The following is a 16,552-nucleotide window of genomic DNA, read 5'->3' as shown; positions in this document are numbered from 1 at the left end:
ATTGCGCGTTAATCTTCAAAGTAACGGCTGCACCGTATGAAAATAGCGAATAGTTCCTCGATTTGTTTATGAAAACGCAAACTAAGAATCAGTTTTACGGAAACATTTCCTCTTGCCGAATTAATATTAATATTCCCGCGAAACTTGCCAACTTTATGGCTCGCTTGAAATTCATCGGACAAATAAAACTACGTCGAGAAAAAGGATCTTTCGGTCGTGCAGATTAAACTGCCAGCTATAAATATTATTGTCTCGTCCAATCCTGGGTAAACTTTCTGCTTTGCTACAACCAACTTGCGTAACTGGTTACTGTGTGTAACAATAATAAAGTGCAACACTAATTAATCGTCTTAGGAGGACGTCGATTGCTTATCGTTTACTATGCGCTGCAGGAAAATTTCGTTCGAAAACAGGCAATTACGGATCGAACTTTAGAATTGTCGTGTCTGCTTGACGACGCTTATAATAGGACGGGTTTTAAGAATTGCGTCTGATGAGAACTTGCATTCTGACGTTTTTTTTTTTATTTTTTTATTTCTTTCCAACCGGTTTTAATGCATGACGAAATTATTCGAAAATATCTTGGCAAAATGTATATGTAACGTCCAGACGCGGATCGATCGATCTGCTCCCGAAGACTTAAAAAATTTCCGAGACCGGTTTGACGTATACAAATATACGTACCACAATGGCAGTTTAATGCTGACGGGCGGACTTATGGTTACGAAGCGCGTCGCGGTGACCTCGCGGCTCTCTCCAGAACTGCATCCGACTTCTATTCTGGCCGTCACACCGTCTCCGAATCTCTCAAGTTAAAATAATAGCTTCGTCTACGCATGGCGACGGCTCATCGACGAAAACGCACGTCATTTCGTTTTCGCACCGCGCGGTTGTTCTCGCCGATGTCGATTTACCTAAGCCAGAATGAACAAGACAAAAAAAAAACAAAAACACGAAATATTACATATTACTTGCATATTAATATTTATCCTTTTTTACCTTTATTGGTTATTCGTTAAGTTGGCCTCACTCTTGGCCATAAATTAAATTATATCGATTTGAAGGATTATGCTATCGCGTAACCACCAAGTGACAATTTATCGCTTGTTAACATTGAGAATATAAATAGTTAATCTTTGAATGTAAATTAGAGATTAGTGATTCAAAGCTGACAGAATGCGAATCTGCGCCATCGGCGGTCCTTCCTTCTCTTCCAGCGCCGATCCTCTCGCCGATCAAATTAAATGGTTTTTTTTTTGTTTTTACTTCTTCTTTTTTTTCCTCTTTTTCGGCAATTTTCCTTTTGGCAGAGAAGATGGAACAGATCTCGGTGGACTTACGAAGAAAAATTGCAAGTGGGACATATATTTCCCGTCGGACACGTAAGAATTGAAGTACGTATACGTCGAATGAAACACACGTGTAAATCAAAACGTGTCATTACCGTTCCGCTCTACGTGCCGTCGATGATATCTATTTCGCAGTGCCGATTGGTGTTTACAAAGAAGCAAAAGTAAATCGTAAACACAAGAGATTCAATAATCCCGGATGCAGTTAACCAGGTTGCGAAATGAGGGTTTCGTATGAAAACGCGGGTGCAAAAAGATCCCTTCGATCATCGTTCCTCTCTGTTTAGGAAAAAGTGTATTGTTACCGCGAGCTCTCTAAACGCTCGTTAAATTGTGCATTTCTTTTTTTTTTCTCTACCGCACTCATCCATACACGAGTCGATAATGGCAGTCCTAAAGCGATTAGCGTACGTTCTTTATTGCTTATAAAAGTTTTTCTCCTACAAATTCGCGTCGTCATTGTACATAAGCTACTGCAGCGCGTATTTACCCGAGACTGGTAATTTACATGAAATAAATGGACGTAATGCGAAGTAATGCACTTACGTCCCAAGACGCGAATTTGTTTTTATCGGAAAACGTATCATTCTCTCGTGATTATAGCGCTCGCGCGCATTCTCCATTTACATCCGTCCGCCTATATCGCCACTCCGCTTCGCATTAGTCACTAACCAACGCGCCAACGTCTTACATCTCTTTTCCTTCTTACAATCTCGTACGTCGTTTCCTTTTCCCGCCCTTCCGCCCCGCTCTCTTTTTCTCGTTCTCCGTTCCGTCCGTGGCCCGCTCGCAGTTGGACGAGCCGGCCGAACGGATCCCGATTGCAAGTCGATGGATCGACCGTCGGCGTCGCGTCGTCCGCAACCACTGACATTTCCCCAGTAGAGTTATTTGCATAATTTACTACCGACCTCAACATTAGCGTCCACCTTGTATGAAGCCGCGTACATACACAAATAGCTCCAAATGTATGTACTGATATATGTAAATACAAATAATGGCCGTGCGCATAAACATATAATGATCGCGTGCATATTTTTCGCTATACGAATATACACGACTCGTATATTCGTAAGCGATTCGGTCTGGTGTGCGTACGTCTTCTTTTTTTGTTTCTTTATAAATTTCTATCCTGGTAATACTAATGCGACCCTGAGGCTTGACGTATCGCTAATTCACGATAGTCGAAACGAGAGGAGCCCGCGAAATATACTGAAAGAACGAAAAGATGCATCGCACACGGACTGCCTCGTGGTGCAATATTGATGCAGAGAGCGGAGGCAAGATCCTTGATCCTATCGACTCTAGGCATGACGTCAGGATCGATCCGCGACGATCGCGCGAATGGTGAATATTCATGAAGGATTGGGAGACAAGTGCAGGCCACGACACGACGTGGATGCACTTATGACTCGCAGTGAAATCCGAATGGATCGAGCAATAATAGCACGTGGATTTAATCCATTCAAATTTGCATTCTTCGTGCAGCACTCAAAAATACTTTTTTCTGCGTAACTTTCATCTTTGCTGCTTGAACGATTTCGCAACGCAAATGTGTCGCTCGCGCGTTGCACAAGAATAATTTTTTTATCGTATCTTATATTATTGTCTTACGGTTTCGCTACGCGAAACAGTTAATTTATTAGTGATCAATTATAAATTATTAAGGACCAATTTCATTTCATAAAATCTTAAAAAGTATAAAGATCGTTCTTATTTTATAAAATTTTATAAATATAAATAAAATATGCAATTGAGGTCAACATCTATTTTAGCCACATATTTTTTACTGTTTCGTGAACGCTTACTGGTTGTAACAGCAGAAGAAATGGAAAGAACGAACGATTTTATTGAAAATACAGGAATAAAAATAATTATTTGGTTATTCCAATTCTTTTTTTTTTTAGTGCAATGTAATTATTTTAATGATGTAACATATAATTATGTTCATATCTTTGTTTTCAACGAAATCGTTCTTTCAGTGCATAACTCATCGTCAGTCTCAGACTTTGAATTAAAGGAAAAAAACGAATCAATTTTCGCGATTATTCATTAATATATCAGAGATCTGTATATTCAGATCTCGTTTTCCTTTACTAGGCTATCGGCACGCCGATTTGTCGAGACTTCCTGCGTCATACGAGGTATGACGCAGCTGGTAAACAATTAAATGTGTTGCAATGGATATAATTGCCGTGTTCCCACGATTATTATTAACACGCGCTTCCCGCAAGTCTAGAGAACTAGAGAAGAGGGACCCCGGTCGGTCGCCCGTTACAATTTCAACTCTTCGTTATATTACTTCGGAAACACGCACTTCCGATTCCTTTTTTTTATTGCTTCTGATTTATTTTTTGTTTTTCCCTTTTTCCCTTGTAACTTTGTGGCAATATTACGGATATCATGTCATCAGAGGATCAAAATAGCTTGCTTTTTGCATCTAAGTATTTTTTAATAAAGCATTTAAATAAAGGATTTCTCATTAATGAATCATTTGATTAATGATAATGCAAAAAGAATGTATAAAAGGATTATTGCGTGCTGTGAGATAATTAGAATATAATTTTTAAAATATAATGCGAATTTTCAATGCGAGATAATCTCGAAAACTTGTTTAGAGTATCCTGTATAAATTTATGGAAATAAGACCATTAACAAAACTGCATTACTCATCTTATGCTGATTGTCTCATTGGTCGAAATGTTTATACAACTTTTATCTTTTTACATGAATTTACTATGTGATAGCTTTATTACGCTACATGTAATTTATAACAATAAAATTTAATTTGTACGAAAAATTATGTTTACACGGGCATTTATACGACTGATAATAATAAAATTTCGAAAGATTTATTTATATATAGGCATTATTACACATCGATTTGGAGAAAGATGTAAATGCTTCTGCAAAAAAAGGAAAATGAGGTACGCAAACTGCCACGACACGTTAGTCACGTTAATTCAAAAATGGTCAAACACGACGCGAGGAAAACAGTTTTTATTCGCGTAGGTGCCGAAAGAGACGCGATAATTCCATTAAAATTACGTACCGCAAATAACGCCGGGAGGTGCGCGGCGTCATACGTCATTAACGCTCTCGTCGCGAACGCGTGCGTGCTTGCATGCGTGCTGCGCACGCCTGCATCCGTGGATGGGAAACGGGAGATCGTTTTTAAGCGCCGCGCTGTGTTTTGCCAGCCACTGCGGTTGGACCACGTGCGCGAAAATACGTTCGTATGAAATTCAACGCGAGCGGGTCCCACGAAAATATATTATTATCGTCCGACGCCGACCGAGAAAAATATTATCCTTCCCGCTCCTGTCATTTTTATCGGGACAAAGGCCGAGATTCAAGATTAAGATGATCTATTTCGAGGTGTGCTAGAGGAGAGAATCGAGTTTACGCGACGCGTTTTCCTTATGTCGCGAGATATTTTCCATCGATCTGTAGGAATCGTCCGTCTGAATAGCGTAGCAATTTTTTTTTCTTAACACCAAGATGTATGTTATTTTCTAGATTTCGTTTTTGGTCTTCTTAGAAATTGACGATGCCTTGGGTGTATCTCGAAATTTAACGCGCGACACAGTATCACACGGGGCAAGACAAACGTAAATTGAAAAAGAATCGCAAATGTTTAAGGGCGGTGCGAGATAATCTCGGGGCGAAGCGTGTATAAAGGATCGTGCAGAGATTACGTGGATTACGAGGAGAGGTAGATTTCCACGAACGAGCGCCGTAAACTCGCTAGTCTCCCTCCTCCCCCTCCTCCCCTCGCTCGCGTCTAGTTTCATTTACGTTTTCGCTTTTATCCTTATTTTCATGCGGCTGTCCTGACTTCTGCAAACAGGTGTAGCGCATTTTATTCAGAGGCCTACAGCGCGGCTCTCTCGCGTTTTATTTTTCTCTTTCGCGCCGCCGTGTCGCCGCGCACCGTCTCTCCTTCGATCGCCGGTGCCTACGGCCAAAGAGTACCGCGACTCTCGTGTGCACGAGATCACGCATGTAAATGATAATTATCGAGTTCAAGCGCGCTGGAAAGATCAATTAGTTTATGCCGCGAGGAGAACGTTACGTATATATCTCGCGCGCGCGCGCGCGCTGCGAGATTGGTCGATTAGGCGAAAAGAGCGGCGCGGCGCGGCGCGAATGAATCGTTGCGGGAATCGAGGAGACGATGATTTGCAAGACGTTTATTCTTAGAAGCGAATCGCCGATTATCCGACAGCGAATATCGGACTTCGCGTCGTCGTCTCGAGGTTTCAAGCGAGTTTACGGCGCTCGCTCCACGTGCCCGCGCGGAATTCGGTTAATGCAAAGAGACATATTGTGCAAATCTTCAGCCAGCGGGCGGCGGCGCGAAGTTGATAAATAATCCACGTGCGCCGCCGTCCCTACGCGACGAAACGCGTCGCTTGCCGCTTTAAAATTGAAATGGCGTGCATATAATTAACATTTGTAAATTTACATAGCGTCGTCAACAAAGGAGATCGGAAACCGAGTTAGATAAACTTTGCGACACGCGCGATTGCGGGACAAGGGAGAAAGAGGAGGGAGGGGGGAGGAAAATTCTTCCGAGCGCGGCGGCATTCGTCTAGGAGGCGGTGTTTATTAAAGAGAGAAATGCGAGCGCCCGTCGCGCCGCGAGTTGCCGGGCAGGCATGAAAAGCGGTACGCGATGTGAAATAAATCAATTCGTAATAATAGCCACTCACGTGCATTTAACTCGCTTCGGAAATAGCCACCGTTAACACCTGTCTCAAACTCCGCCCGATTATGGTTTCGATCTCGCGGGATACACGCGCGCTTATCGATTGCGTAACCCGCCGTGTGCGCCGAGTAATTAGGCGAGAAAGAAGGCCGCGTAACTCGCGTTTGTGTCGCACGGTGCAATAAAGCGTGTCGTAGATCGCGATAAATTCTAGATTTGACGCGTAATGTTTTAAATGTTGCGTAAGCGACGCGGTTTTCAGCGATGAAGTTTATTGGGAATTGCATCGCATTAAATACGTTCGCGCCTTGAACTTTGATGCTGCGCTCGATATTATACTCGTTATGCTCGCGCGATTTTCTCATTACGCTGCAGTATTATCATCACCTAGCGATTACTTCGAGATTCCGCGCAGACATTGATTCATTTAATTGCTCTGATCTATAAAAAAAAAGTATTAAACCAATTAAGGAATACAATGTAAATTTTATATATATATCCATACATATTTAAAACGTAGCATTTTATATTATTATTATATTAGCGCTACGTCTAAATGTTACATAACACATCGCGTTTATTTTGTAAAAATCAACGCCATTCATTTTGACCGTGCAAAAACCCTTGTGCTCGAGAGATTCGCTCTAATTTGCAAATAGTCATCATCGATTTGACAATTATCATTAATTAACATCACTATTGAGCGCTCTCAAACGCTCGCTGCGAGCGTAAATTTTGTAAATCTCGTCATATCCATGCGATTCAAATAAACGGATTAAAGCGGCATGGCAGCGAGGGCCTACTCGTCTATTTGTCGCGTTGCCTACTTGAATTACGCGCGGATCGACACTCTTGCACATAATGTCTGGCACGCATGAACTCTCGCGAGTATCCTTTGCGTGTTCAACGTCGATTCTAAGCGAAATCGACGCGCGTGGGCTGTCGGCTTTAGAGAAGCGCATCTTCACCGCCTACGCGCGCACTTCACCGAACGCACTCGACGTGCATTGTCGTAAAAGTCACGGGATGCCCCCGTCCTTGCGAGAGAAGGGTCCTCGCTTCTGAACTGAACTTAACGAGCGGAGGATGCGCGCAAGCGGCAATCGCGGAGCGGCGTAAAGGAGCTATTAATAAATTATGAAGTCATTATTGGAGGGGGCGGAGGGGAATCGTTAGCTTCCTTTTTTCTTTTTCTTCTTTTCCTTTTTTTTCCTTCCTCCCCCTTTCCCCTCCCCTCCCCTGCTCCCCCCCCTCCCGGTTTTTTCCAGAATTTCACAACGTTTCGTATAAATGAGACAAAAATGATATTTCATTCGGATTGCGACATGCAAACCGGAATTAAAAAAATTATAATACGGACGTTTCTCTCTTGTTGCACGATCGAGCCATAAAACGAACTGCTTAAACGAGTGTCGGGATACTCCGAGCGAGCGGGATACTCCGCGTTTGAGGCATTTGCTCGTTGCACAAGGTCGAACGATAACTTTTCTATTATTGGCAGGAAACGGATCAAGTACGTAATTTATTGTAACTTCCTCCGTTTAATGCCGATAAGGCTTCCGGTCGTTTTTACCGCTGGTATGCCGACTTTCTTGAAGGCGGCGGGGAAAAGATGCTCCTAAAAAGAAAGGATTTCATATCGCGATTAATCTTGTAATTCGACATTGATCGTTGTGAGGTAAGCGGAGCCAGCAATCGTATCTCCATATCATGTGCGTCAATGCCGATGGGCATCATTTACAAATCCCAATTGTCCTTAATAACACCTCGGCGATACGTTTAATCCCACGTTAAATGATTTATAATTCACGTTGGATTTCTATTTATAATTTTACACGTCGTGCATTTCAATATACGTGTGCATTTTTTAATGTATACTTCTTTCATGCGCGTATCTTTTGATTCTTCAAATGTTTGTCGCATCACTCAAAATCATGGAATAAAATTTGAATTTTGCTGCGTTGTGTAAAATATTATAAATCACTGAAAATGAGTTTTATTAATCACTCATTCAAAGTACAATGACAAATTTCAGCATAATATTTAAATTTTGAATATTTAATGTATTTTTTCCCCCCTCGAAAAGCAAGTCTTCCGAGATACTTTCGTCTTTACTTTTGCCGCTTTTGACAAGAGCAGTTATTTATCTTATTTTATTTTATTAACGTAAAATATCTTTTGATTCTTTAAGTGTTTATCGCACTTAAATCATATTTAAAATCATACACGACAGAATTTGAATTTTGCTGCGCATTGTAAAATTATAAATGAGTTTTATTAATCACTCACTCAAAATACGAAAAATTTCAGCATATTGAAATTTTGAATATTTAATGAATTTTTTTTTCCTCGAAAAGCAGCATAACTCTAAACGAAAGCATCTTTCCAGTTACTTTCGTTTTTAATTCCGCTGCTTTTGACGAGAGAAAGGAAGCAATTCATCTTACTTTATTTTATTAACATAAAATACCGTAAGATAAATAGTTTCTTTTCTCTTGTCAAAAGTTTCGCAATCGGCAATTTGTTTCAGAAGCAACATTTCGTGAAAGGCAAATAAATTGACCTAAGATATTTATCAGGCGACTTATCTCCCGATAGATTCAAACGCGCGAGACAGCGAGAAGCAATCGTGAATGCTCTCGCGCCGAAAGGATGACGGTATATTTTTGCAGAGGCTTGCACGCATAAGTAGCGTGATGCGTTTAAGTGTCGATGCGTAAGAGCGCAAAGTAGTAGCTGAATACCGCGAACGGGGCACAGCCGCGCGATGATACAGCCAACTCAACCTGTCGGCCGAGCGCCACTCGCGTTTATCCGCGCCGATCGATATTGAGAACTCGTCTTAATGACAGGCACACACTCGTAACGCAGGATCGCTCGTCCTTGCAACCCGCAGGATCCTTGCCCCTTGCACGCCGCTGACTGTGTTGCGTCAGTCGGTCGACCGTTCGACCGCGCTCGTCCGTGTGCCTCTTTCTCGGTATCACTGTCGCGGCACGGCGCGCGCGCTTCTGTGTACGTAGATAATTGTATGCGTACCATTTATCGCGACAAACGTAAGCGAGAAACGCCCGGAGCCTTACAGGATTCGCCGATAACTCGCGAGTCACAATAACTGGTGAACAAAAAAAAAGTGTCTTTCATGACGAATGAATCTCCTTATCGCACGCAGAACACTCTAAACGGTGCTCGTTGGACTATCGATATAAAATACTACGTACATCCGCTCGATTACGTATTCTAATAATAACTAGAAATTAATGCGTGACGGACAATGACGTACCGACACCTTGCGCTGTATTTTAAACCCGGAGTAAATTGCAAAATGCAAAAAAAGTTCCTCGCCCGCGAACACAGTCTCGCTCTCGTGAGACGCATCAATAACGCATATGTACGTATATCGTACACTCGATCTATAATCAGCGTTCAATTAAGTGCTTGGGAAATACCGATGATTGCTACGGTTTACTGTGTCACTTTCCAGCCGGGGCGCGCTTTACGCTCAATGTAGGTCAGCGGGATGGAAATGATAATCGAGAGTAATTAAAATATACGTGCGGCGGTGTTTACGATATCGCGCCATGCCTCTGTCCTCGATGACAAACGTCACTCAAGGCGATCTCGATCCAGTCTCGAATCTATGAATGATTGCAGGCGATGAGCAGTATCGGGGCGCTGGCGGCTCGAGCAGTGGAAGTCCACCGGCCAGTCTTTTGGTGGTTCCACAACCACTCACCGTGAAACCCTCCCACCCGTCGCATCTCAATTCCCATCTCGGTGGACCACATTCGCATCCGCCGAGGAAGTATCAATGCAAGATGTGTCCGCAGGTAAGTTTGACCACCACTCGATGTCATGTGCTCACCTTTTATACATATTCTTTAAATTACTACCTGCTGTCCGGTGGTCTACCGTCTTAATATTGTAGTTCACGGACCCTTCAACGCGTTCGTAATTGGCGTTACATCTCTGTACGTAGCAGAAAAGCACATGTTGTGTCCCTGGTTATTTTGTAAATGAATCTATTGTAAAGAGACGCCAGAGAGGAGTTTTCCTATTTTTAAGGCTGTCGTTTTTTTCCCCTCGGTCCTTTCCTTTCTCTTCCGAAGGGTCCCTTGATAAATAATAAATTGGTTTATGGCGGTTAATGTTGTAACACGTTTCCGCGTTAATTTTCGGAGACAGTAATTGTACTACTTAGCACAGGAAAATATTCTTTAGACACGTTTCGATAAAACTGAAAAGATTTACTTTCGTTGTAAAGCAGATCCTTTCTTCAAATGACACGTTATCGATATAAACCATAAATACCAGGAAAATTTTAGGTTTCCTCTTTTCTTTTTTTCTTTATGAAAGAAAAAGAAAGGATTGTTTGTGAATTCGTCGCCTGTCCGTTTAGCTAACCGGGTACTGGGACTTCCTTCGTATGACTTGTGAAAAGTTTTAAGAGCTTATTCACGGGGTATGTTCCCTTCCTTTCTTCTATCTCTTTACAATCCTTTCCTCTATTTCTTCATTCTCGATTTTTCATGGTTTATTTTTAAGGTCTATTAGAATATTAGACCTGCATTTTCAACAGGAAGCATGAATGCATTTTTAGGGCCACCAGTAAATTATGCTGATTTAACGCTAGGGTAATGCTTTCGTGATAAATTAATAAAGTTATAATTTTAAGACACTCGTACCGGAGATTCGGGAGATCTCAGGTTCGACCCTAGCTGAAGTGATATTTTTTGCAATAAATTTTTTACGGTTTTTTCAGGGGGGGAGGGTTAGGCTGACTAGCATCTAAATATTAACCACCCCCCCCCCTGAAAAAACCATAAAGAATTATTAGATTAATTTCAATTTAATAAACGTGATATTACTCATTCTTGTTCGATTTAGAGCTGTGTTATGACCGGAAAAGTAATTCGGTGCGCAGTTTGATGAATTTGAAGAAATATATAAAATCACACGAATAAACATAAGCACTAAGATCTAGCTATGACTGTTGAAGGCGTTTGTTTAATTTATGTTGTCACATTATCGATCGAATATCTACTTTATAATTTTGTTTCTCATTTATAATACGATCAATATTTTAACGCCTACTTGTTTTTAATTAAATAACTTTATTACATCGTTATATGATATATTTTAATTAATTTTGTATTTCTTTGGTCGCGGAAACGGGCAGATTTGCAGTGGTGTTGACAAACGAAAGGTTTAAAAGAAGGAAGAGGTTGGAATATTTTTCATTTTTCAGAAAATTTACGAGCGATTTTAATATACCTTTAGAATCTTACTTCTTTTCTTCAGGCAACTTTAGAAAATATTTCTATGACACAATATAACCAATAAAATTACCGTTATTAAGAGATTGCACAGCAATAGAAAATGTTATCTCTTTTAATATTTCAGACAGAGTGAGAAAAATGATAAAGTTGTTATCTTTCGCAAAATGTAATATTTTGTCATTTGTAATATCGTGTTATTTTAACGTACTTTCAATGTAACGACGTTATGCGTTAAATTTTATTGACGACGAATACTTTATAAACTGGAAAAATTATTAATTCATTACTGATGCAGGCATATTGAATTATCGAGATATCGATGTAAGGATATTCTTGAAATAAGATAAAATCAGATTAGAGCACAGATACTATTCACAACGAATTCAATATGAATGGTTACAATATGAATATGGCATCTCTTGTAAGATTGAAAGCGGAAAAGTATTTTGGAGTCGAGATATCGAGAAAAATTTGCTAAAATAATTAGAGGATGTAACAGAGAAATTGATATCGTGTTCTCAGTAGTCTTACTGAATTTTTCTAGCTTACATAATTGATCGGGATTTCTCCAACGCAAAGACGCTTCTATCTTACAGCGTGCGGGACATCATCTTATTATTAATGTCTTTTCGAGGGAGGGCTTGAGAGAGATCTTGAAACTCATCAAAGATGCAGCATCCTTTTGGGGTTTTAAGATTTCGGTTGCGCACCGCAAGGGTTTATACGAGGACGGAGGGACCTGACCTCGGGAAAATTTCTTGCAGCGCCAAGCCATGATATTTTTCGTGCCCGTTCGGCCGTTCGTACATTCGCAGGTTGACGATTTATGTCTACCGATGATGGATTTCAGTTTCGCAAATTCGTTAACGCGCGCTTTACGAGCCGTTTAGAGACAATCGTTAAAGTTTACAGCTTTCCGCGCTTTCCGAGATAATTGCTGGCGAACGGCGGCGCGTCGCGGATAGAGAGAAAAAAAAAAGACGGCGCGAGACGTGCGAAGGAGGGGGAAAGAATGACAGAAAGACAGAGAGTGAGAGCTGGGAGACCCGAAGGACGCGGCGCGTGACATTCCATAAGGCGGATCGTTAAAACTTAACGATATTCACCGAACGCCTATACAGAATAGGGCAGATTATCATACACCGGAGGCCGACGAAGCGCACCGGCGCTTCTCTGTCCCGTTTTGCGGGGAAGGGAAAAAAAACGGGAGCAAAACACGAAACCTGGCGATTAAAACCAGTTATTGCACATATATCTGCCACGTTAGTACACAATGTGACACGGAGGGGGTTAATTTGTCGCGGATCGAGAGACATCGTGCGTCGAGAAAATCCCGCAATCTCCGCCTGTCCGTTATCTGGAATATCTCAATGAGAAATTCTTTTTTTTTTTTCTTCTTTATAGATCGGTGTTCACATGTGTGTATGTATGTGCGTGATTTATTCCGTTAGGCGTTCCCAGAAGGAGCGGAAGGAGCGACGGAGGGATAATCGTTAAGGTGCAGACCGATCAGCGCGGCACGCCGCTCATTAGCACAAAATTAGTAAACGAACAAATCTAAACCCTACGCAAAAATTACAGCCGCTTCGTTAAAGCCGTTTCGATAACTAATCGAGGCCGTTTCTTAATAGCCCGACGTCCTTATCGCTGGCCGGTGACGCCGCTTAATAAAATGATAACTCGCGCGTCCGGTTGCTCGTTACTTTCGGTCGTTCTGTTCAATATTAAAACGGGGGTAATTATAAGGCGGTATATAATTACAACATTGTCTTTTGTTGCCGTGCCAAATGACTTGTTACTGACGCCGCGCGCCGTCGCGTCGCGTCGCGTGTAGTTGAATGTAACGAAAATACTCGGAATGGTTATTCGACTAAAGAAAAACAAACTCAAATCCGCAGAAAATTTTTTGTATTTTATAGCTCGCGCACATTTTATTTTTTGCAATGTTTATTGTTAACAATGTATAAAGTGATTTCCTTAAGAGCCTTTTATTGTTATTGAAAATATTTAGATTGATTTTTTATTTAAATTGTGATTTGTAATTTAATTTAAATTCGATTATAATTTACAAAATGTGTTGCGTTCTTTCTGATAAAGTGATTCCGATAAAGTATTTTTCAACGAGCAATGTGTTTAAATACATATTGCGCTATAATCTTGAGGCTTATTATGCAAAGTAATCCCAGGCACATAGATATGTTTCTAAATTATTGATCATTGCACGACATTGCAAGAAAAGATCCTTATTTCTGACTTGGCAAAAACTGATCGGATCTAAAGATTGTTACGTTTTATTTCCACTTTCCCCTACACAGTAATAAGTACTCGCTGACGGTCCCGGCTGCGTCGCGTTCCAGACGGAGATTAAACCGAATCAAATTATACATTTGCGGACGGTAAAAAAGTTTACAAATTACACAGATTTCGTGCAACGGTACTGGCAGATTCTCCGCGATTAATCGGCCTCCGCGGCACGTTACAAAGTAGTAGTTTCTCGTTATAATCGTTTCTCTTTATCGGATATCTTTTCGAGGAGTAGGACTGTCGAAAAGAGAGTAAAGGAGACGGAAAGGGCAATGGAAAAGATTAAAATATTTTAAAAAACGATAAGAAACACATATCTACTTCGCGTTCAAGTTGTTTACAATACATTCATCGATAAAAACAGAATAATACGAAAGCAGTTAAAGTATTTGTTACATAACGAAACTGTTGTTATTGTTATTCAGGAAACAGTGTACAAAGAAAATTGTACACGATGCCGTGTAATTGGAATAGCGATATCTCTAGATTATGGTTCTCGCGATATAATTGGGATTATTGAATTCGCGCGTGAAGATCGAGGAAAAATTTTGAAATTTAGATTGTACAATTTTTGTATGAATAATTATGATGATAAATCAATTTATTTGTAGCGTAGGTTCATAAATTACTACCTCTGCGAACATGTGGTAGGAATTTTTTCACACGATTGTTTGTGCTGCGCGAGGACGCGTTGCCGGTAAATTTATTCTCGATTAGTTATAATACTGATTGAATGCGACGCGAGGACGGAGGACGAGGGGAGTTTGGACGAGAGGGGAGCAGTGGAGTACACAGTTTGGGGCGGTGGAAAGGTTAAAAATTCAAGAATTCATAAATTGCCGCAATCACCACGCCCCCCAATGAGGCAGGAAGTAGAATTATGCTTCATCTCGCGCAACGGTACTGTCACGCTCGTTTCACTAATGTCTTCTACGATTAATCGAGTTCGTTGTCGCTCCGTGCGATGCCGGGGTCTCCCGCCGGTCATTCTATTCGATCGAACATTCCTCTCGTACGCGTTTCGTTTTCGGAGATATCGTAATTTCACGGAGGCAGGCAGAGAATGGTTTTTGAGTCGGGACGATTTAATTTTAATGACTTAACCGAGGTACATACTACATATACTCTGATCCTTGCGATTCTAAGGTGTCGCACGCGACTCGAAATTGGAGTCACGGACCAAAGCTTCCGCGCGACATCGCGATCGCCTGTCGCGCTTCACCGATCCTGTCCTTTAATTCAACGCATCCTACCTCGTCGTCCTGGCCGCTACCGTTTCTCCTTATCGAACATTCCACCACCGGGGGAATACACGATCTCGCGGCGTACTGACACGCGGCTACAGGAGGAAATAAGAGGAAAATGAAGAGGAGGGCAGCAGGGAGAAAGAGAGAGAGAGAGAGAGAGAATGGGGAGAGAGAAGGAGAAGGAAAAGGAAAAAGATGACCGCCTCCTGAATGAAGCTATGCACCTCCGTGGCCGGAGGGCTCGGGATTCAAGTCCGGAGGCTAGTGTACCGTGACGGCACAGCATCCTGCCTCAATCCTCCTCCTCATCTCGCTTCGTTCCCCTCGCTTCTCTCCGTCTCTCGAGCGTGCTCGCTCGCTCGCTCGTTCGCTCGCGCGCGCACGCTTCGTCCTTCCTCGTCCGACGTTGACTCGCCGCGCGACGAGGAAAGACGGTTCTTCTCGGTAACCCTCTCTTCCTCCGCCGCTAATGTCCTCCGCAGCTTCTTCCTTTATCATCATGTTTCTCTCGGTCTCTCCCTTCTTTCTTTCATTAAGCCGCCTTACCGGCTGGCGCTATCTTTCTTCGCTCTAGGTGCGTGCCGCCTAGGAAGGCGCTGCTCCGCTTCCTCTCGCCAATCGAATCGGATTACTCCGTTTCATCTTGGCCGTTTCATCTTTCGTTGCCTTCTTAATTCCGCGTTTTTTCAATGTTGCGCAATGTATACGATTGCTGCCACCCTTATCGGCCGCTTGGTCGATTTCTCGTTTGACTTGTCAGTTAGCTTCTCTCTAGGTATCTCCCGCTTATCGACTTCCCGTCAGCAATTTCACAACCATCACGGTGGCGAAATTAGCGGTTTTCGTTCGTCTTTCCCGTCTTTCCTTTTGCCTTTCACACGTTACAACTTTGCGTCCGTCGTGGCGCGCGGCGCGGCGCGGCGCGGCGGCGATTCGCGCTCCCGACGAATGGCTGTGCTGGCTGTGTGTTCCGTCGTGCTTCATCCTCCATCGTCAATGTCTTTCTGCTTCTTCATCCATCGATGCTCACCGCTCTTCCTTCCATTAACATTTCGTTTCACCTCAGCGGTTCGAGCCTCAGCCTCGACGTAGCTCTTTCCTCACCTCCCGTTGCCCCGCCACTGCCGCCGCGTCTCATTCTCTCTCTCTCTCTCTCTCTCTCTCTCTCTCTCTCTTTTTCTCTCTCTCTTGACGATACACCCGTCCTCGTGATCTTCCTCGATCTTCCTTCTTCTTCTTCTTCTTTTCTCTTCCTCTCCTCTCCGCCGCCCCTCCCCCCGTTCATTCTCTTCGTCGCTGCCTGCGTTGGTCAGGTCGCGTTCACGCAACTTCTGTACAGGTTCTCCTCATCTAATTCCTCTCTCTCCTTGTCCACGATATTTCCTCCAATTTGCCTCGTACTCTTCGGTTCCTGCCAGGCATCATCATCGTCCACTTCGGCCATCGATCGATATCTGAGGCCAAGCTTCGTGACGCCGTGCCGTCCCCCATCCCCCGTCCGCTTCTTGAACGCCGGAAAACCGCAACACGGATCTAGTTAACCGCGCTACGGAAATTATTCGCGGAATAATATCGCTCGTGGATCTAGGAATCGATTCGATGATCTTGGAACTTGGTCGCTGCGCAGTATCCGTGGCATTGCTTCACGGGGCTTTCGTACCT

The 16,552-nt window shown here is 42.6% G+C and overlaps 1 protein-coding gene across 3 annotated transcripts in view; it reads left to right on the top strand.

Annotated features, from left to right (window-relative positions):
* Positions 1–16,552, top strand: part of LOC105196874 (zinc finger protein rotund) — a 160,103-nt gene that overhangs the window by 89,558 nt on the left and 53,993 nt on the right. For all 3 annotated transcript variants that reach the window (XM_039451057.1, XM_026135040.2, XM_026135039.2), the window contains exon 5: positions 9,715–9,890. In XM_039451057.1, coding sequence (XP_039306991.1) covers positions 9,715–9,890 — 176 coding nt within the window. The remainder of the gene's footprint in view (positions 1–9,714; positions 9,891–16,552) is intronic.

The sequence above is a fragment of the Solenopsis invicta genome, chromosome 6 (assembly GCF_016802725.1).
Source record: "Solenopsis invicta isolate M01_SB chromosome 6, UNIL_Sinv_3.0, whole genome shotgun sequence".
Classification (NCBI taxonomy): Eukaryota; Metazoa; Arthropoda; class Insecta; order Hymenoptera; family Formicidae; genus Solenopsis; species Solenopsis invicta.
Note: the sequence above shows the minus strand (reverse complement) of the source record. Positions and strands in the feature narration are given on the sequence as shown.